This window comes from Enhydra lutris, unplaced genomic scaffold (assembly GCF_002288905.1).
Source record: "Enhydra lutris kenyoni isolate GAN:26980312 unplaced genomic scaffold, ASM228890v2 scaffoldscaffold19, whole genome shotgun sequence".
NCBI classification, from domain to species: Eukaryota; Metazoa; Chordata; class Mammalia; order Carnivora; family Mustelidae; genus Enhydra; species Enhydra lutris.
In genome coordinates, this window is record NW_019154103.1 from 2283105 (window position 1) to 2305681 (window position 22577).

Consider the following 22577-nt stretch of genomic DNA (forward strand, 5'->3'; position numbering starts at 1 on the left):
GGTCTCATTTTCCTCATCTGTAAGATGGGATGATAGTATCTACTCTGTAAAGTTGTTAACTTCATAAAAACCCCAGAGTGCTCCAACACTTAGAGATCAAGCAGAAGAGGAAGAGCCAGTAAAAGAGACTGGAAGATAGCAGGTAGTCTATCAGAAGCCTGAAGAAGAATGTTGTAAGGAGAGTATGGCCCTCTGTCAGATCTGCCAAGAGTTTAAGGTGCACAAAGAGAAGCGATGACTGGGTTTTTTATCAAGATGGAGTGATCCTGTAAGTGCTGATTCAGTGAAGTGGTGGGAATGAGGTCTTATTAGCATGGAGATGACAAGAAGCTGTGAAGTGAGGAAAGAGAGACAGAAATCATAGAACACTTTTAAGAATTTGTGGGGAAGGATAGATTGAGAAATGGAGGGGCATTTGGAAAGGATGTGAAGTTAAGAGAGTTTTTTTCCACTGGCATATTATAATGTCTCTGTATATGCTGAAGGGCATGGTCCCTGGAGGGAGTATAAATGATGCAGAGGAGAATGGGATAATTTCTAGGGGACTGATACATGAAATAATTGAAAAGATAAGAAGGGTGCGATCCTTTGCCCCAGTAGGGGGTTAACCTTGGTAGGCATGGGGATGCTTCATTGACTATAATAATAGTAAAAGCAGAGAGTGTGGGTATCAAAGTAGGTAGGTAGGTTGATAAACTTAGTGATGGGAAAATAAGGGAATTACTATCAGATTGCTTATGTTTTCTGTATGCAATATTATCAGTTGAGATTTGGATGTTGCTGATCATGGATACTAAATTAGGCACATTAATAGATTAGGGTATTTGAAAGGAAAGGAAAAGTCATGGAATTGAAGAACAGAAGGCTAGGGAATTGAAGGAGGATTGCTGTGATGAGATCGTACTTGAGATTAGTAGGTAAGAATTTAGGAGTGTGAGGAATATGGGGCCACCTGAGTGGCTCAGTTGGTTAAGTGTCCAACTCTTGATTTTGGCTCAGGTTGTGATCTTAGGGTCATAGGATGTAGCCTTGAATCAGGCTGTATGCTCAGTGGAGAGTCTGCTTGAGATTCTCTCTCTCCCTCTCTCCCTGTCACTCCCCTTGCTTATGCACACATGTGTGGCCTCTCTTTCTCTCTGAAACAAATAAATAAACCATTATTTATTTATTTGTTTGGTTTTTTAAAAAAGATTTTATTTATTTATTTGACAGAGAGAGTGATCAGAGGCAGGCAGACAGACAGGCAGAGAGGGAGAGGGGGAAGTAGGCTCCCTGTTGAGCAGAGAACCCAATGTGGGGCTTGATCCCAGGACCCTGAGATCATGACCTGAGTCAAAGGCAGAAGCTTAACCCACTGAGCCACCCAGGCACCCCAAATAAATCATTATTTTAAAAAAGAATTTAAGCCTCCTGGGTGGCTCATTGGGTTAAGCCTCTGCCTTCAGCTCGGGTCGTGGTCTCGGGGTCCTGGGATTGAGCCCCAAATCGGGCTCTCTGCTCATCAGGGAGCCTGCTTCCCCCTCTACCTCTGCCTGCCCCTCTGCCTACTTGTGATCTCTGTCTGTCCAATAAATTAATAAAATCTTTAAAAAAAAAGAATTCAAGAGTATGTTAATTATGTGTAGTATGTTAGTCTCTGTAGTCAGGATAGACTCGCTTTTCCTACAGCAGCAAATAACCCCTTAATCTGAGTGACTGAATATAATCAATATCTCCTTCTTGCTTAGACAACATGTCTGACAGCAGGGTCTCTGCTCCACCTAGCTTCCCAGGAACCTGTGTGTCAAAAAGTGTTAGGAGGTCAGGGCGCCTGGGTGGCTCAGTCAGTTAAGTGTTTGCTTTTGCCTTAGGTCCTAATTCCAGGGTCCTGGGATTGAGCTCCACACCTCGGGGAACCTGCTTCTCCCTCTCCCTTTGCCCCCCACCCCCCCCAGCTTGTTCTCTCTGTCTCTCTCAAATAAATAAAATCTTTTTTAAAAAAAAGTTTAAAGAGGCCATTTACTTTTTTTGTTTGTTTGCAAGCTAACAGGTTAGCCTACCATGGTATCACGGATACTAGCAGAAGACACTTCTGGATCAGACACAGAGGACTTTAGTACTCACAGTAGGAGCAGTAGCCAGGCTGTCAACATTTGTGTCAGCTGTCCAAGCCCCTGTTCCGCAGGGAGATGCTAAGCGTACCAAGTGACACCTGCATAAGCTGTGGGTTGTGTTATGGATGAATCCTGAACTTAGGGAACCCAAACCTTTTCTCATAGGCCAGAAGGATGCCTTACTCTCTCTGTCTTTTAAGGCAAGCCATAAGCAAACTAGCCCCTTGCTCCAAAGGAGGACATTATCTCTCTTTTCCGACACAGTTGACTGTGGAAACATCCTGGAAAAGAGGGTCTACAACAAAAGCAGTCAGTTCTTCTGCTTATAAGATATACAGAAGCACCTGGTGGCTCAGTCGTTAAGAGTCTGCCTTCAGCACAGGTCATGATCCCAGGGTCCATTGGGCTCCCTACTCAGTGAGGAGTCTGCCTCTCCCTCTGCCTGCTGGTCCCCCTGCTTGCACATTCTCTTTCTCTGTCAAATAAATAAATAAAATCTTAAAAAAAAAAAAAAAGATGTACAGAAACCCACAAGACCCATGGAGAATTGTCTCCCAGTACCAAGCTGATTGAGGTACTGCTATCATGTGACCCTATGTATTAGTTTGCTAGGGATAACTATAACAAAGTAAGCTGGATGGCTTAAATAACAAACATTTGTCTCAGTTTTTGAGTCTAGAAATCCTAGATCAAGGTGTCAGTGGAGTTAGTTTCCCCAGAGGCCTCTTTCCTTGGCTTGTAGATGACCATCTCCTCCCAGTGTCTCAACATGGTCTTTCCTATGTCATGTCTGTATCCAAATTTCCTCTAAGGACACCAGTCACATTTGATTAGAGCCCACCCTAATGACCTCACTTTAATTACCTCTTGTAAGACCTTATCACCAAATATAGTCACATTTTGAGGTACCGGGGTTAGAGCTTCAACATGTAAAATTTGAGGGATTACAACGCAGCTACAACACTGCAACATTTAAACACATGGCTTCCAGGGTTGATAAAATGGGAAGAAAGCACCTGGAAGGTGACGCAGGAGCTTTTCACCAACTTCACCCCAAGGAACATACGACCCCTTCTGCTTTCAGTCCAGGGGAAGGACCTCACCTTAACTGCACCCTGACTGGGATGTGTAGGTATCCAGGCATTCAGATGGGGGAGCAGATATGAATGAGCACTATCTGAGTCTCCCACAGCACGGTTATGTGTTTCTCTGTAGTACTCTTCAGCTGTTCAGGTGCAGAAATGGAACAAAGAGAAGTTGGGTTTAGTCTCAGAATTAAGATTCTGCCAGCTCTGGTCTGATGAGGAAAGAGATTGGCAAGGGAGGTAAAGGTGTTTGTATAGAAGCAATTTCAGAGGTGGACTATAGGATCTAACATGGGCAAGGGGTGGAGTAAAGGAATAAAGGATGAATAACAGGAAAAGCTGGTAAGAACAGTAGATTGGAGGACTTGATGAGGTTGCAAAATTTCAGGACTGTGAGAACTAGAGCAGGTGAGTTGGATGGATGAGGTGGTGGTCAGATGGTGGGATTCTTTTTTTTTTTTTTTTTTTAAGATTTTATTTGTTTATTTGACAGAGAGAGATCACAAGCAGGCAGAGAGGCAGACAGAAAGAGGAGGAAGCAGGCTCCCTGCCGAGGAGAGAGCCTGATGCGGGGCTTGATCCCAGGACCCTGGGATCATGACCTGAGCCTAAGGCAGCGGCTTAACCCACTGAGCCACCCAGGCGCCCCCAGATGGTGGGATTCTTAAAGATGTCAGAGGTAATGTAGTTTTTGATGGTGATGTCAAGAGTAGGTCCCTGAAATTGGGTGGCTGAGTTCAGGTGGGACATAGATTGTTCTCCATGAGGGAGTCAGAGAACTAGGAGACCAGGGATTTGTCATCTGTGTGGATGTTGAAGTTATTTAGAGTGGGGACCATAAGAAGGGTGGGAGGCAAGAGGGGGATCCATGCGATAGAAAGAATGAATGCGTATTTCTCCCATGAAGATCCTCTTGGTCTTTGATTAGACTTGTTCATATTCTACAGTCTTCAACAGAATTTTGTTATTGTTGTTGTTATTATTATTGGGAACTACTTGGCAACACATCCATAAAACCTCTCTTAGGTGGCTTTCTTTTTAGAGATGGTCTGTTGCTGATTTCAGATCATTCCAATTCTGACTTTATCCCCCAATATTGGGGTTGTTCCCCAAATCCTCCTGCATATTAAAAAAACTAAATAAATCCTGAAAACTTTTCTAGGCTAGTTAATAAAACCTGCCACCCGAATGTGTGTGTGTGTGAAATATGTGATGTTTATAGTAGGTATGAATCTACTTTTACCTCTTTTTATATAAATGAAAATAAAACATGTTCATCCCTTTCAGCCTTTGTGTATATTTATATGATATGCTACATTTTAATGATTTATTTCTGCTGGCCAGCATCTTCAGTGGGTTCTGCAGACAGCAGTTTTATCTCTGTAAACTTGTATGGAGCATTTGGGCTTCTGCCTATCTAATCTTATACAGACATTTATTAAAAAACAAAACAAAAACCAAAAAACCAGAAAGTCCATGGCCACCCTCCAACCTCCTAGAGGCAGATGCTACATTGCTGACTTCAGGGTGGTCCTTGGAAATGATGTTTTGTTTGGGACCAGGAATATGTTTAAGGGTGTGAAAACATTTGCATGATGAGCACAGAGTGGAATCTTGATAATACAGCTCTGTAGAATATTGATGCAGAGTTCCTATGTCCAGATTGGCAGAATGTGAAAGGCTCAAGGCTGTTGTGTCAAGTTTTTAAAGTTACCAGGTTTGTCACGTGAGGTTTGCTTTCTTTTTGTCTTCATCCCCCTTAAAATTCTTCAGTCATGCTTGCTTTCATTCTTTCAGTACTGCCAAACGAGAGAAAATTTCAGAATGCTGCAAAAAGCAATAATTTGGATCTTATGGAGAAGCTGTTTGAAAAGAAGGTTAACATTAATGCTGTGAACAATGTGAGTAGAAGTCACAGATATGACAAGTGAGTACCCTAAGGGTGGTTTGGATTTACACAGTGCAACTGAAATAGTAATAAAAATTAAAATGATTGTGCTGGATGGGGTGAAGGATAGCTCTGTTGTTGGTAATTCCAGAATGTGTAAGCTCAAGGTGGAATTAAGCTGAGGAATAGTTCTGGGTGTTTTAATTTATCTTATCAGAGGGGAAATACACAGTCACTGGTGTATCTTTGCAAAGACTGTGGGTGGGCAGTAAAGCCAGTTGTCAAGGTTATGGGCCTGGACTTGATCCTGGATTGCAGCCTGTGGATCATTGGCCTCACACATTCTGGAAAGGCAGAACATCTTTTGCTTCACAGTTTTGTCACTGCTTTCTCTCCAGGGATGTCCTTTGTTGTTCGGCCCACCAAGTTTAACATCCAAAGGAGCATGGGTTTGTATTTTACCACTTTGGAAATATGGTGCCTTTGCATGTCAGGCACTAGGGCCTTTTCTAAAACCTGGCTCTTAACTTTATTGTTCTTGAATGTGTTTGGGGTTAGGAGAGAAGTCGACTGCTAGAAATATGAATTTCCTACTGCTTAGTTTTGTAGAGATTTCCTGATAGCTTTTCAGGGCAAGGTTTATCAAAGTGAACAGATTTGGGGCTGTGTTAATTGCTTAGGACAATCTGTGCAGTGGATCAAAAACGGGAAAATAGAGTTGGATTTATTGTTAAATGAAGTTCAGTGTTCTGACTTGTACAGACCCCTTCCCAGGCACTGGGGAGGGCTCTAGCAATATGTTCTCATGCTTAAATGGTTTTGTAAAATCCAAAAAAAGTAAGAAACTTTAATTGCCATCAATTCAGCTTTTTGACTCTGGCTTTAAAAAGGGCTCCCTAGAGAGTAGACTTTCCGTTCCACAGCACATAGATCTGTCCCAGACAGTGAGGTCATACGAATTGAAGTCATGCATCAGATGCAGTGGAAGGATGTTTACCAGTTGTGCTGTGTATATGTGAGAGATATATGTTTGCATATATATAGAAATTTATGTGTCTATGTGTATATTGTGTGCATGTGTATGTCTGATGTGTTACCGTTTTATATAACATTCGTTGTCCTTAGGTATCCTAGAAAGAGTAGAGAAATAGCAAAATTTTGCAGCATAACAATTTTAGGAACCAAACAAAAACAACAACGAAACCAAAAGGAAAAAAATCAAGAAAGAAGGGAGTAAAAACAAAGAAGTAAGCAGGGGTCTTTGAAAGTAATATCTAGTTAAACTGTTGAATAAGTAAAGCAATAATCATTTTCCCAAGTAGCGGGAAATAGATTCTCTAATGTACTTTTACAATAATTTAAAATTTTTGCACATAAGACTTTCTGATGTTTTTTATCTTTAAAAAATATTTTATTTATTTATTTGCAAGAGAGTGAGCACAGAGGGAGAGTGAGAGGGAGAAGTAGACCCCCACACTGAGCAGAGAGCTCAGTGTGGGACTCCATCTGAGGACCCTGAGATCATGACCTGGCTGAAGGCAGACATTTAACCAACTGAGCCACCCAGGTGCCCTAAGACTTTCTGATATTTTAAACTGTATTTTTATGTTAAAGTATTGAAAAGGATTTAATGCTAAATGAAGTATCATTTAGGGCACATTTGAGGCATTTTAATTTATGGTCACTGTGGCAAGTTATCATCAGCGCTCAATGAAATGTATTATACTTTCTAACAATATCTGTTTTGGTCCCATTTATAGCAAATTGTTGACGTGGTTAGTTGCAGAGTTCCTTAAAATCTGTGATGATAGAGATGAAAAAATATATATAAGTGGTTTTATTGAATTCTCTTGGATGCTGTTTTGGCTTGACATACCAGAACACAGCTCTAAATGGCAGACACTATCAGGATAACTTATGTTTTGTCAAACGTCAGTTTACCATCAGTTTAGCTACCAAGGATATCAGATATTTAAATTTTGCAGTACATTATTTGTTTGAAATAAAGGAGGAAATCCATGTGCAGATACCTTGTTTGGAAGTAAAACCAGTCTCTAGAATATGGGAAATACGACTTGTATTTTACTTACAAGCAAAACATCTCTTGTCTGAAACACAGTAAACTGTCTCGGACATCTCAGGAGCACCTTGTTGGCTTTCCTTTGAAGCAACAGATAGTCAGAGCTTTCTTTTTCTGTGTCTGTTCTTTTCTTTTTTCTTCTCTTCCTTCTTTCTTTCATTCTGAAGGTGTTTATTTGTTTAAGTGAAATAAACAGTACAAAAATTATAGAAGAAAGACCATATATGGGTTGAACATCTAGGGAAATTTTTGTTTTACATTACCAATATATTCTAAGCAGAAAAAATTACTGTTCTTTGTGATTGCATATGGGAGAAAATACAACTTTTACTTTTAATTTTATTTACTTATTTTTAAAAGTTTTATTTATTTGAGTGAGAGAGGGAAAGCATGTGTTGGGAAAGGGGCTGAGGGAGAAGGAGAGGGATAAGCAGACTCCCTGCTGAGCACAGAGCCTAATGCAGGGCTTGATCCCAGGACCCTGAGATCACGACCTGAGCTGAAGGCAGATGCTTGACTGACTGAGCCATCCAGACATCCCTACAACTTTTTTTTTTTTTTAAGATTTTATTTATTTATTTGACAGAGGGAGAGATCATAAGTTGGCAGAGAGGCAGGCAGAGAGAGAAGGGGAAGCAGACTCCCCGATGAGCAGAGAGCCCGATGCGGTGCTTGATCTCAGAACCCTGAGATCATGACCTTAGCCGAAGGCAGAGGCTTAACCCAGTCAGCCACCCAAGAGCCCCAACTTTTACTTTTTAATTAAAATCCATTACACTGTTACAATCAATCATAGGTTATGCCATGCACATATAAACATATGATAGAAAATTATGACCATTTAAGACATAGGAATCATAAAGAAGCTAAATAACAATTAGATGATGGAAAACACAAATTATGTTTCCTCAGATGAACTGCACAGCCCTGCATTTTGCAGTGGGGGCAAATCATATATCTGCGGTGGATTTCTTGCTCAATCACAAGGCAAGAGTGGATATTGCTGATAAGGTAAGTTCATTTTCATTTGGTAGAATGGACTGGAGCATAACCAGTGTATGGGGGAAATCTGGTTACTTCAGTTATCTTTTCTTCACATACACACCCAATATTTCCAAATTTGGCTTTCACTTTGGGAAGATCTCTTTAAGGTGTATTGGTAACTAAATTGTTTACCCACTACCTGTAGGACTTAGGCTTTTGCTCATTTTCTCATATTGACCTTACGGCCAGTAATATGCATTTGTGGACATTGTGGAGGGTATGTGCTATGGTGAGTGCTGTCAAATGTGTAAGCCTGATGATTCACAGACCTGTACCCCTGGGGCAAATAATACATAATTACATTATATGTTAATTAAAAAAAAGAATAAGATGGTTGCCTATAGTATAATTTGGGACATGGAGGACAGAAACTAACTGGCCTCAGGGACACTAAGTCTTGACTTTGCTGTGTGAACTCTAACAAAGCTTGTTAAGTACATACTGTGTACTAGGCACCAGTCTTAGGATTTTGGTATTTAATGCTCAACCTTGTCTCCCAACCTTGTGAGAACAGGGTTACTAAAAATACACAGTTTTCATATGAAGAGCCCAAGACACAGAAGTTAAATATCTTGCCCAAAGTATTACATCTAAGAAGGGGTGAAGGCAGGATTTAAACCTGGTTTACCTGGTTCCAGAGACCAAGCTGTTAGCCCCAAAGCAGCTTAACTATTTGTCTGCATTGATATGAAAACCCACCCTAAGGATTTTCTCGCTATTTTTCCTAACTTCACTTACTACTTTACCATGGCCCAAGAAAACCACTTGGGCTGGATATACCCAATATCACGTTCATCATCTCCAGCTGCAATGAAGGATGATGGGCTTGGTTTTTAGAATCCTATGGACTATGGCTCCTGGTTCTTAATTAAATGGGCCATTGTTCTTAAAGTGTTCAGTAAGTAGGTTTCTACATAGCTATTCTGTATTCTGTCTGGATTGACTCATTGGAAGATAAAGCTCAGCACTGCTTTACTTTCATTCTCCCGGAGCCTGGGTTTTTACTATGTGCTTATTAAATCTTTGGAAGATGAGTAAATGAAATCAGATCAAACTAGCTGATCATCTTATTGGCTTTGTTGGTATAGACATGGCCTAGACATGATAATGATGAACATTTTTCTTTGTTTTACAAGTGGAACACATCCTTCTCTGTCTACTTTATTCCTCTGAGATTGGTAGGCAAGTTGATTGTTATGTAGTAGAATCAGAATGAAGAAGTACCCTTTATTAAAAACTGGCACAGAAAGCACTCTAATTTTGTGAGGATAGTAAGTTGTATTATGGTTATGGTACTTTACATGTTGTTTGGGTCTGGAAGTTGTTATATGATTATTTTACAATGTTAGTTACCTGAAAAAGATGATTTGGTAATAGAACTGATTGCCAAGGGTCTATTCTTATTTTGACATTGAAACCCTGATACAGTAACTTTTTGTTTTAATTTTTAAATGGACAATACAATTTTCTTTCTTTTTGGCATACAGTTCTATGAATTTTAGGGCATGTGTAGATTCATGTAGTCACCACTGTAAACAAAATACAGAACAGTTGCATCACCCAGAAAATTTCCTCATACCCCTCTTTGTAGTCAAACCCTCTCCTCTCCATCTCTATATTTTTGCATTTTTGAGGATGCCATATAAATGATGTCATGTAGCATACAAAATGTTGACAATTGCTTCTTTCACTCAGAAAAATCTCTCCTGGATTCATTCATATTGTATGTATCAGTAATTCTTCCCTTTTTGTTGCGAATAGTATTTCTGTATATAGATGTGCCACAAGTTTATTTAGGCCTTCACCTGTTGAAGGACATTAGAGTTGTTTCCTGTTTTTTACTATTACAAATAAAGCTGCTATGACTTTCATGAAAATGTCTGCTGAAGGCTAAGAAGGAAGCCCCTGGCCCTCCCAAAGGTGGAGCCAAAACAAAGACTTTGAAGGCCAAGAAAGCGGTGCTGAAAGGCATTCACGGTCAGGAAAAAAAGATGACTTGCACGTCACCTACTTTCTGATGGCCCACGACACTGCATCTCCAAAGGCAGCCCAAATAGCCTCAAAAGAGTACCCCCAAGAGAAACAGGCTTGATCACCATGCCATCATCCAGCTCCTCTGCCACCCCAACTACTGATTCAGCCGCGAAGAAGACAGAAGAGAGCAACACATTTGTGTTCATTGTGAATGTCAAGGACAACCACCACCAGATCGAACAGGCTAGGAAGAAGCTCTATGACATTGATGTGGCCAAGGTCCACACCCTGATCAGGCCTGATGGAGAGAAGAACGCATATGTTCAATTGGCTCCTGACTATGATGCTTTGGATGTTGCCAACAAAACTGGGATCATCTAAACCGAGCCCAGCTGGCTAAACCTAAATATAAGTTTTATTCACAAACAACAACAAAAAAAAACAAATAAAGGTGTTATCAACATTTGTGTACCAATTTTATGTAGGTGTAAGTTTTCCTTTCTCTAGTAGAACGTCCTAGCAGCGAGATATCTGGGTGGTATAGTAAGCTGTATGTAAGAAACTGTTTTCTGGGGCACCTGGGTAGCTCAGTGGAATAAAGCCTCTGCCTTCGGCTTAGGTCATGATCCTGGGATCCAGCCGCATGGGGCTCTCTGCTTGGTGGGGGGTCTGCTTCCCTTCCTCTCTCTCTGCCTGCCTCTCTGCCTACATGTGATCTCTGTCTGTCAAATAAATAAATAAAATCTTAAAAAAAAAAAAAAAAGAAAGAAACTCTTTTCTTTTGTGGCTGGGCCTTGCATTTCCAGCAGCAGTGTAGCAGAACTATTTGTTCCAGATCCTCATCAGCACTTGTAGCTTTCATTTTTTCATTTTTTCTTAAGATTTCATTTATGCATTTGAGAGGGAGAGAGACAGAGCACAAGCTGGGGAAGAGGCAGAGGGAGAAGAGACTCCCCACGAAACAGAGAACCTGATGTAGGGCTCGATCTCAGGACATGACCTGAGCCAAAGGCAGATGCTTAACCATCTGAGCCACCCAGGTGCCCCTAGATTTTCATTTTTTCTCCACAGTGTTTTCTTTTCTAATGGATATGTATTGGTGTTTCATTGCTATTTTAATTTGCATTTCTTTAATGGCTAATAATATCGAGCATCTTTCTTGTGTTATTTGCCATTTGTATATTTTCTTTGGAGATGTGTTTATTCAAATCTTCTGAATATTTTTTAATAGGGTTGTTTGTTTTCTTAATGTTCAGTTTTGAGAGTTCTTTACATCTTCTGGATATAGGTCCTTGGTTAGATCTGTGATTTGCAAATATTTTCTCACACTCTGTAACGTATCTTTTTCACAGAACAAAAGTTTTTAATTTTGATGAAGTCCAACTTAGCAGTATTTTAAAAAATGAACCTGGGTGTTGTATTGTACCTAAGAATGACTTGCCTAACTTGTCATGAGATTTTCTCCTATTTTTCTTGTAAAATGTTTAGAGTTGTATGCTTACATTTAGATCTATTGTCTATTTTGAGTTACTGAGTATAAAGTATGAGGAAGAGGTCAAGGTTCATTTTTTCCTTGCATAGAGATGACCAGTTTCTTCATCATTTGACACTAGTTTCCCTTCAGTTTTCAACACTTTTGCAGAGCTCTTTGGACCTGCTCCACAGGTCCACTATCCAGGGCCTGGTCTGAGACCTGGGCAGTGGTCTGCCCCCGTAGTTCTGCATGCCAGGCCTTGGTCATGCTCTGTAGGGTCTGGTCCGTGTACAGATCAGGGTGAGGCCACACACTCACTTCTCAAGCTTCCACCTCTCCAGCATCCTTACCCCCACATTCTCCAGCTCCAGGGTCCCTTTCCCCCTTTTCCTGCCATTCTGACTAGAAAGTCAAAGGTGTGCTCTCTGAGCTAGCTGTGTTGCTTCCCACAATTAGGTCTGCTTCTGGGACTGAGGAAGGAAAATAACCAGCATGGGTCCCCACTCCACCCACTCTTCTGGTCCAAGAAGATTTCTCTGTTAGTTTCAGGTGCTTGCCCAGTTAGTGCTGTTGCTACCCCTTCTACCACAGGGTTCCAGCTTTGGGAATGAGGCTTGCCTGGGGCAGGGCCAGAAGAGAATAAAGAAACAGTATTTCTGCTACTTTTCTCTATCCTGTAGGGCCTCCCTTCTGCTCCTCAGACTAGAAAGAGAGGGCTTCTCTTGGAGCTCTTTCTGTCTGTTCCCAGATCACACTTCTGTGACTTATACTGCATTGAGTTCAAGCTGCAAGGTATGGAAGGAAAAAAACAGAAACCAAATCAGGAAAGAATCTTCGTTTATATTCTGAGTTATGGTTTACTTCCTAATCTACCTGCTATCATTTACTTCTCAGAGTCCTCAAATAGCTACTCTATGAATTTTGTCTGGAGATTTTAGTTGCGTTTGGTGAGAGACAGTGTACTTATTCCATCCTACCCAGGACTGTAATCCCAAATCTTTAACATACTAAAAAGTGAAAAGAATTGTACAATAAACACTTATGCATCCATTGCCCAGATTGGTAGCATCTTTTCTTATAAACACCATGTTTCTAATATATTGAATATACTACTGGTTTCTGTCAGACCGTAAGTCAGTTGTTCCTAGAATGATGAAGAAATGTTCTACCAACTTATTCTCCAACATACATTTGGAAGCTAGCATCAGCTTTTTTGTTGTTGTTGTTGTTTGTTTGTTTGTAATTTGGCCTTATAAGATTGAAATGCTGTCAGGTGGGAAATATGGTATTGTACATATATATTTCAGATATTCCTCTGTACTCCACTTTGAAAGTTTCACTAAGTTTAATATTTCTATAACTTTATCCACAGTGGCATTAGAACATAACTAAGAAAATGCTTTTTATAATTCAAGCAATGCTCTGTTTGGTCAAACTTTCTTTATCTGGGTCATGAGCCTTGAATTTGACTTGGCAGATCTGTCTTCTCACACCGGATTGTAAAGAGCCAACAGTTGAACCCCTTCACCATCAATATTTATTCATTCCCTGCTGTGGGTAAATCTCCATGCCAGCTACTGGAGATTTAATAACATTTAAGTTCTTGTTATTCAAAGTGTCGTCCTGAGACTAGAAACCCTGGCCTTTCCTGGGAGCTTGACATGCAGAATCCCAGACCCCACCCCAGACTTCCTGAATCAGAATCTGTGACTTAACAAGATCCCTAGGTGATCATGTCAGGAAGCACTGGCATGATATACAGTCCCTACTTTGAGGGGTGTACAGTCTATTAAGGACAAAGACCTTTAACATAATGTATCTCTCAAGGCATTACAAGCTAACCATGGCCTAGGTGCTGAGAGTTCCAGGTTCAAAGTCAGTGGCATCCCTGATTCTTGGGAAGAGGAACACTGGATAAATGGAGGCCCTTAACAGATGTGAGTCAAGGATCCCAGGTGGAGAGCAGGTGGTGCTTAGAGAATAATGACAGCATCAGCTCTCAGCTTCTTATCTCTGGGGAGGTTCTCCAGTGCATGTGTTCCTCAGGGGAAGTTAATGACCTCACCTATGACCACACTGTTGATAGGGATAGATCACCACTGACTGTGGGTCTTTCATGCTCTACAGAACATTCTGTACAAGTGTGAGTATAATCCATGATACATGCTCACAAACTGTCCTAGACATGTCAGTTTCTTGTCACAAGACATAGTTTTATGAACATTTTTGTTAGGGAATTAACATCTGTGAGCAGTGATTCTTAGCCTCTGAGGAATGACGGCTTCAAAGATTCCTGTTGTTGGCAGTTTGAATTCCTGACTCTTGGATTTTATGATTAGTGTTTGAAATCCTTAAGTGTTGCCTGCTTTGAAATTGGGAATGACCTCTTAGGAAAAAATAGAGCTCCTATCCAAGTGTGATTTATCTTCTATCAAAAATATTTCTGAGAAGGGCTTGCAAAGCATCTGGTTTTACTGCTATTCTTTAAAAAACTCACAGTGCAATGTTCTTCGTGACTGAACAGGTGTCTTGTGATCCCTTGGGGATGTCAATTCATTTGTTTGACAGGGAGACATGATTTTTGGAGTCATCAGTTTGTGTGGAACTTAAAGCCATCTTGTGAGGACGAGACCACCTAAGGAAAATCCAAAACTGGTGACATCACAATCCTGGACTTCAAGCTCTAATACAAAGCTGTAATCATCAAGACAGTATGGTACTTGTACAAAAACAGACATATAGATCAATGGAACAGAATAGAGAACCCAGAAATGCACCCTCAACTCTATAGTCAACTAATCTTTGGCAAAGCAGGAAAGAACATCCAATGGAAGACAGACAGTCTCTTCCACAAATGGAGCTGAGAAAAATGGACAGCCACATGCTGAGAATGAAACTGGATCATTTCCTTACACCATACACAATAGATTCAAAATGGATGGAAGATCTCAATGTGAGAGAGAAATCCATCAAAATCCTAGAGGAGACTACTGGCAGCAACATCTTTGACTTCAGCTGCAGCAACTTCTTGCTAGACACATCTCCAAAGGCAAGGCAAACAAAGGCAAAAATGAGCTATTGGGACTTCATCAAGATAAAAAGCTTTTGCACAGCAAAGGAAACAGCTGACAAAACCAAAGGCAATCAACAGAATGGGAGAAGCTATTTGCAAATGGCATATCAGATAAAGGGCTAGTATCCGAAATCTATGAAGAACTTATTAAACTCAATACCCAAAGAACAAATAATCCAATCAAGAAATGGGTTGAAGACATGAACAGACATTTTTGCAAAGAAGACATCCAAATGGCCAACAGACACATGAAAGAATGTTCATCATCACTTGGCATCAGGGAAATACAAATCAAAACCACAGTGAGATACCACCTCACACCGTCAGATGGCTAAAATTAACCAGTCAGGAAACGATGTTGGAGAGGATGCAGAGAAAGGGAAACCCTCTTAGACTGTTGGTGGGTATGAAAGCTGGTTCAGCCACTCTTGAAAACAGTATGGAGATTCCTCAAAAGGTTGAAAACAGAGCTACCCTACGACCCAGCAATTGCACTACTGGGTGTTTATCCCAAAGATACAAATGTAGTGATCCTAAGAGTCACTTGCACCCCAGTGTTTATAGCAACAATGTTCACAATAGCCAAGCTATGGAAAGAGCCCAGATGTCCATTGACAGATGAATAAAGAAGATGTGGTATGTATATACAATGGAATACTACTCAGCTATCAAAAAATGAAATCTTGCCACTTGCAATGACCTGGATGGAACTAGGCGGTGTTATGCTAAGCTAAATATGTTGATCAGAGAAAAACAATTATCATATGATCTCGCTGATATGTAGAATTTAAAAAACAAGACAGAGGATCATAGGGGAAGAGAGGGAAAAATAAAACAAGACAAAATCAGAGAGGGAGACAAACCATAAGAGAGTCTTTTCTTTTCTTTTCTTTTCTTTTTTAAGATTTTTATTTATTTATTTGACAGAGAGAGACATCACAAGTAGGCAGAGAGGCAGGCAGAGAGAGGTGGAAGCAGGCTCCCCACTGAGCAGAGAGCCCGATGCAGGGCTCGATCCCAGGACCCTGAGACCATGACCCGAGCCGAAGGCAGAGGCTTAACCCACTGAGCCATCCAAATGCCCCTCCATAAGAGACTCTTAAGCATAGGAAACAAACTGAGGGTTGCTGGAGGGGAGGGCGTGGGGGATGGGGTAACTGAGTGATGGACATTAAGGAGGGTACATGATGTAATGAGCACTGGGTATTATATGAGACTGATGGATCACCTCTACCTCTGAAACAAATAATATATTGTGTTAATTGATTTTAAATAAAAATAAAAAAATTTTTAAAAATATTTCTGACCTCTTTTTGGCCATATGTGAAACTGGATTTAGTATTCCTGAATAGAGACCATTAATTTGTAGAGAAGAGTCATTAAGGAAGGGTCATTAAGGAAATTGTGTTTAGGGCACATTTCTTGAAGAACCTCAATGAGTTATTGTCCATCATTAGTCCTTGGGAAAAAGTGCAGAACTTGATGAGCATTTTCTGCATATTGGAATTGTAAATATATAAATAGACTTAAGTAGACTCACTGGGTAGTGTGACAGCTGAAATGTACATTTTATAGAGTGTGTACATTTAAAGCAGAGTTTATCAACAGTGACCCTATGACATTTTGGTCAGATGGTTTTTTTGTTGTGGGGGACTGTTTGGGATTATAGGATGCTTTGCAGTATCTCTGGCTTCTACCCACTAAATGCCAGTATCTCTACTCAGCCACAGCAATCAAAAGTTATCTTCAGACATCTCCACATGTCCCCTGGGGGGCAAAATTGGCCCATCTCCCCCACTGAGAACCACTGAGTTACACCTCAATAATCTGGGACTTCCTTTTCACTTTTCTGTATCTGTACTTTCTTGAGAAGAAGAGAATACATTAATGCAGTTTCTGGGGCAACCAAAGTAAATGCCAAAAGGCAAATGAAAGTGCCCCCCACAGACCCTCCTTCCTTGTTTTAGTCATACTGTATATCTCTAGCAAACTGGTTTCTTGACTACAAACAAAGTCAATTAGGAGAGGCAGTTAAGATAGAAGTCACTTGAACAGATCAATGGGTGATTTTTTTTGACAGAGATAAAAGGAAACAGAAGATCAGACACATGAACTTACGGTTAAGGAGTATGAGGCTGAGTGTGAACTAGAACATTACTTGAAAGTAGAGTGAAATTGGTCAGTTTCTTTTAACTCCACAGGTCACGCTCATAATGTCTGCTCTATATTACTTCTCTAACTTGGGGCCTAGGATGCATGTCCCAACTTTCCTAGTTTAGTACTCTCCAATTCCACCTTCCTGAGACAGCCAATGTTAACTACCGGCCGTTTCCTTTCACACTTTTCTCCTGCTCCTTCCGTCTACAAGTCTAACTACCCACAGCATCCCTAAAGGTCAGTAGGTACTTACTGAGTCTGTCAGTCTGTTTCATGCACATGCACACCTATATAATTTCATATAGAAGAATATTTTAAATGATTTATATATAAATAGGATTCTTTTTTATTAATTATTTTATTAACATATAATATATTATTTGCCCCAGGGGTACAGGTCTGTGAATCATCAAGCTTACACACTTCACAGCACTCACCATAGCACATACCCTCCCCAATGTCCACAACCCAACCACCCTCTCCATAACCCCCCTCCCCACAGCAACCCTCAGATTGTTTTGTGAAATTAAGAGTCTCCCTGGTTTGTCTCCCTCCTGATCCCATCTTATTTTATTTTTTTCCTTCCCAACTCCCCAGACCCCTCACTCTGCCTCTCAAATTCCTCACATCCGAGAGATTATATGATATTTGTCTTTCTCTGATTGACTTATTTCACTCAGCACAATACCCTCTAGTTCCATCCACGTCGTTGCAAATGGCAAGATTTCATTTCTTTTGATGGCTGCATAGTATTCCATTGTGTATATATACTACCTCTTTATCCATTCATCTGTTGATGGATATCTACATTCTTTTTTTAATTTTTAATTTTTTTAAAGATTTTATTTATTTATTTGACAGAGGGAGAGAGAGATCACAAGTAGGCAGAGAGGCAGACGGGCGGGGGGGGAAGCAGGCTCCCTGCTGAGCAGAGAGCCCAATGCGGGGCTCGATCCCAGGACCCTGAGATCATGACCTGAGCTGAAGGCAGAGGCTTAACCCACTGAGCCACCCAGGCACCCCTACGTTCTTTTTTAAAAAATTTTTTAAAATTAACATATAATGTATTATTAGCCCCAGGGGTACAGGTCTGTGAATTGCCAGGTTTACATACTTCACAGCACTCACCATAGCACATACCTTCCCCAATGTTCATAACCCAACCACCCTCTCCCTATCCCCCTCCCCCCCAGAAACCCTCAGTTTGTTTTGTGAGATTAAGAGTCTCTTATGGTTTGTCTTCCTCCCTATCCCACCTTGTTTCATTTATTCTTTTCCTACCCTCCAAACCCTCCATGTTGCCTCTCAACTTCCTCATATCAGGGAGATCATATGATAATTGTTTTTCTCTGATTGACTTATTTTGCTAAGCATAATACCCTCTAGTTCCATCCATGTCGTTGCAAATGGCAAGATTTCCTTTCTTTTGATGGCTGCATAGTATTCCATTGTATATATATACCACCTCTTCTTTATCCATTCATCTGTTGATGGACATCTAGGTTCTTTCCATAGTTTGGCTATCGTGGACATTGCTGCTGTAAACATTGGTGTGCACATGCCCCTTCGGATCACTACATTTGTATCTTTAGAGTATATACCCAGTAGTGTGATTGCTGGGTTGGTAGGGTAGCTCTATTTTAAGCTTTTTGAGGAAAAATAGGATTCTTTTTATAACCTCAGTCTTCTCTGTTTTTTCTTTTTTGTGCATCTGCTCCTTCTCCAGTAACTAATTTAACAAGTATGTTAAACTACATTTAATGGAGTATATGTGTTTATTTCTGTACTTTTCCTCATGCTCATAGAATCATATCTATATTGGTATTGAACATCTGTCTACCTACATACCCACCTTAGACAGATATAGATAAATACGTGTACACATGACTTTTTGTCATTGTTTGTTTTATAAAAAATGGGACTATTTTTTTCTGCATTGTATTCTTCACATTTAACAGCTACTTCTTGGAAGTCTCTCCAAGTCGGTTTTTATAGCTCTAACTCATTATTTCTAATGACTGCTTGATGTGATCTGACTCTGCCCTAATTTGTTCAGCATTCTTATATCGATGGACATTTACCTTGCTCACATTTTAAAGGGCTACAGTTAATATTCTTATTTACATAATATTAGGTCTTAAAAACTCATTTTCAAATAATAGATTCCTAGTAGTGGGATCGCTGGTTGAATTGAAATTTTCAATAGATATTGCCAGATTGCTCAAACCATAACGGTTCATTTCCACTAATACCTTAAGAGAGTGCCTTTTTTTTTTTTTGGTCCACTTTTTCAGTTGGTTTAATTGCCTTCTTTTTTGTTGATTTGCAAGAAGTTTCATGTATTAGAAAAAGTAACCATTTATCTTTATTAAAATACATTTTTAAAAATCTATCATTTGTTTCTTGACTTTACCACCATTCTTTCCTTTTATAACTTGTGGATTAAGACACTGTACCTTACAGTCTAGATTTTCTTCTTATTCTTTTTTGTGTATAAGATTTAATATAATATAAGATATATTATGATATATATTATATTATAATATAACATAATATAATATAATATAATATATAATATAAGATTTAGTTATATTTTCTTCCCTGTGGAGACTGACTTGTGCCTCTACCACTTATTAAATGCATTCCTTTTCCCCATAGAATTGAAATATCACATTTGCTATATATTAAGTTTTTTCCCCTATTTGTTAATTTTCACTAACTGAATATTAACTTGGCCTTTGTTGACTGAGACTGTGTTATGGCTCATCCCAGTGATAGATGCTTTTCTTTTTTCTTCTTGGGGAAGCACGGATTGACAGTACTTCACCTTGCAGCCTGGTCTGGAAGTCTCGAGATCACGCTCATGCTCATTCGAGCTGGAGCAGACCAAAGGGCCAAGAATGAGGTAGGTTTGTAGGCCACACCAGGACATAGTTCGCACTGCCCCAGTGTGGGATGGGGAAGTCCTAAGATCACTGTGCAATTATGTCCCTCACCTTGGCTCACCTTGGCTCTCTTCAGGATGGTATGAATGCCCTCCACTTTGCAGCTCAGAGCAATAATGTACGCATTGTGGAGTACCTCATTCAAGATCTGCACTTGAAGGACCTGGACCAGCCTGATGAGGTATATCTGCTCTAGTAGTACAGGTCCTATGCATACCCCCACCAAATTCCTCTTTCTTCCCTCTCCTGCTGGAGCTGCCAAAGCAGCCAGCACAGACAGACCTGGCCCTGTAGCTAGCTCCTCCATCACTCTGAGACGGCAAAACAGATGAGAAGTGTTGGTGGTGGCCCTGGCATCTCATGTGAGAAGGGCAGGAAGCATTGAGCAAGTATCCAGATTCTTTTTTCCCTCTCTGTTCCCTAATCCTGGCTTATTGTGGACAGTATCCTCCCTGTTTTGTATTCAGAATGTATGTTTGCATTTTACTCCATTATGTGTGGCCTTTTGGGAGTGTATTTGATCCAAGACTATGCAGTAATGGGTCATGGAATATAATGCTTGATCCCAGGACTCCAGAATCATGACCTGAGCTGAAGGCAGATGCTTAATGACTGAGCCACCCAGGCTTCCCTCTTTTTCTTTTCATAGGGAGATATATACTAATAATAGCCACCACCTACTGAGTATTTATTAGTGTGCTAGGTATAGAGGAACGCTATTTACATACATTATTTCACTGAGAGGTCTAGGGCCTAGTGTATATGGATGCTTAAATCATTGCTGAATGAATGAATGATCTTGTTAATTCCCATAATCATATATAGAAAGATTTTGCTTATTTTTAAAGGTGATGAAATTGAGGCTCACAGAACCCCAGTACCTGGTCTAGTGTCCCAAAACTGGAAAGTGAAAGCTAGGATTTGAATTCAGGTCTAGCTGACCCCAGTCACCGTGCTATCCTGCTGTCCTGTCTCCCTTCTCAGATGACAGTGGGCATCCCCTATGTGCCAGGGACTTTTTCCTGGAATATCTTCTTCTAGGCTTTTCTCACAGGGGAGCATACCCTGTGAGGTTGACATTTGGATTTCAAATGGGACCTCCTTTTCACTGTACCTAGAACATTATTCTCCATTAAAGTCTCTCCAGAAATTAAGCAGTAATATCTCACTTTGCCTCTTGTAAAAAATTTTCACATTCTTTTCTGACCTTAGTCTTTTTTTTTTTTTAAGATTTTATTTATTTATTTGACAGACGGAGATCACAAGCAGGCAGAGAAGCAGGCAGAGAGAGAGGGGGAAGCAGGCTCCCTGTTGAGCAGAGAGCCCAATGTGGGGCTTGATCCCAGAACCCTGGGATCATGACCTGAGCCGAAGGCAGAGGCTTTAACCCACTGAGCCACCCAGGCGCCCCTGAACTTAGTCTTTTTAAAAAAGATTTTATTTATTGACAGAAAGAGAGAGAGGGGACAAACAGGGGTAGCGCGGCAGACAGAAGGAGAAGCAGACTCTTTGCTGAGCAGAGAGCCCTATGTGGGGCTCCATTCCAGGACCTGGAGATCATGACCGGAGCTGAAGGCAGATGCTTAAGAGACTGAACCACCCAGGTGCCCCTGACCTTAGTCTTAGTAACAATAGCAACAATAATAATAACAACTCTTTTCTTCAAATGAAGTCTATAAATTTGTTTTACTTCCTCAGAGTATGACTGAGCAACTGTACATTTACAACTTGGAGGAGACAGACTTGGGCTGTGGTATGGGCATATATTAGCTATGAGTTTCAGGCAAGTTTTCCAGCTGGTCAAAGCTACAGTGTGTAAAAGGGATGATTGGGAAGGGGGACTTCCAAATAATTTTATTTTATTTTATTTTATTTTTCATAAACATATAATATCTTTTTATCCCCAGGGGTACAGGTCTGTGAATCGCCAGGTTTACACACTTCACAGCACTCACCATAGCACATACCCTCCCCAATGTCCATAATCCCACCCCTCCAAATAATTTTTTATCAGCAATACCTCTATGATTTCATATAGATGATTGATATTTCCTTAATTTTATGTAAAAAAGGCCTCTGCCATTGAATTTCATTATAAGCCATTCCACCACCCCTTTCCAGTCAGACACTACCCCTAAGTGGTTCCCATGTAGCAATACTGAAACAGCCACTGTTGGGATGTTTTAATGAGTTAATGATTGTAAAGCACTTAGGCAAAGAGCCTGATATGTGGTAAGTGCTCACTAAATGGTAGTTATTATAACAATTATTATAGGATAAAATACACTGTCTGATATCCTCAAACTGATAATCATAGTCAAATAGCACCCAGTGACACAGGAAGTTAGATCATTCTGGTTTGATTGATGTTAAGTAGGGATGTGAATGAATTCCACTCAGTTCAATTTAGCAGATGTTTGTTGAGGGCATATTATCTAGGAGACACATGACAGTCTTTCCTTTCAGTGGGCTCTGGCTGATTTCACAGGAGCCAACATGTGTGGGGAGGATCACGAGGCTGAAGGGACTCAAAACCAAAGCAGGGTTCTGAGAAGTCTTGGCCATGCCTGCAGCTTCTGGCCAGCAACCTTCTTGGCTACCATCTCTTTAACTGGCTCTGGAGTTGTCCTGTTCCCACCCCTCTTCTTCCTCCCCTGTCTGTTGGGAAAAAGGCGGAGGAGCCCTGGCAGCAGACTGTGCAGGCATGTCCAGCTGGGAGATGTTAAAATTAAGATGGATTCAGAGACATATGAGGAATGAGCAA

At 40.5% G+C, this 22577-nt stretch overlaps 1 protein-coding gene across 1 annotated transcript in view; it reads left to right on the forward strand.

Moving 5' to 3' along the window:
- LOC111148457 (ankyrin repeat and death domain containing 1B) overlaps window positions 1-22577 on the forward strand; it is a 63745-nt gene that overhangs the window by 4623 nt on the left and 36545 nt on the right. The window contains exons 2-5 of the mRNA XM_022505017.1: window positions 4976-5079; window positions 8059-8157; window positions 19675-19773; window positions 19890-19994. Coding sequence (XP_022360725.1) covers window positions 4976-5079; window positions 8059-8157; window positions 19675-19773; window positions 19890-19994 — 407 coding nt within the window. The remainder of the gene's footprint in view (window positions 1-4975; window positions 5080-8058; window positions 8158-19674; window positions 19774-19889; window positions 19995-22577) is intronic.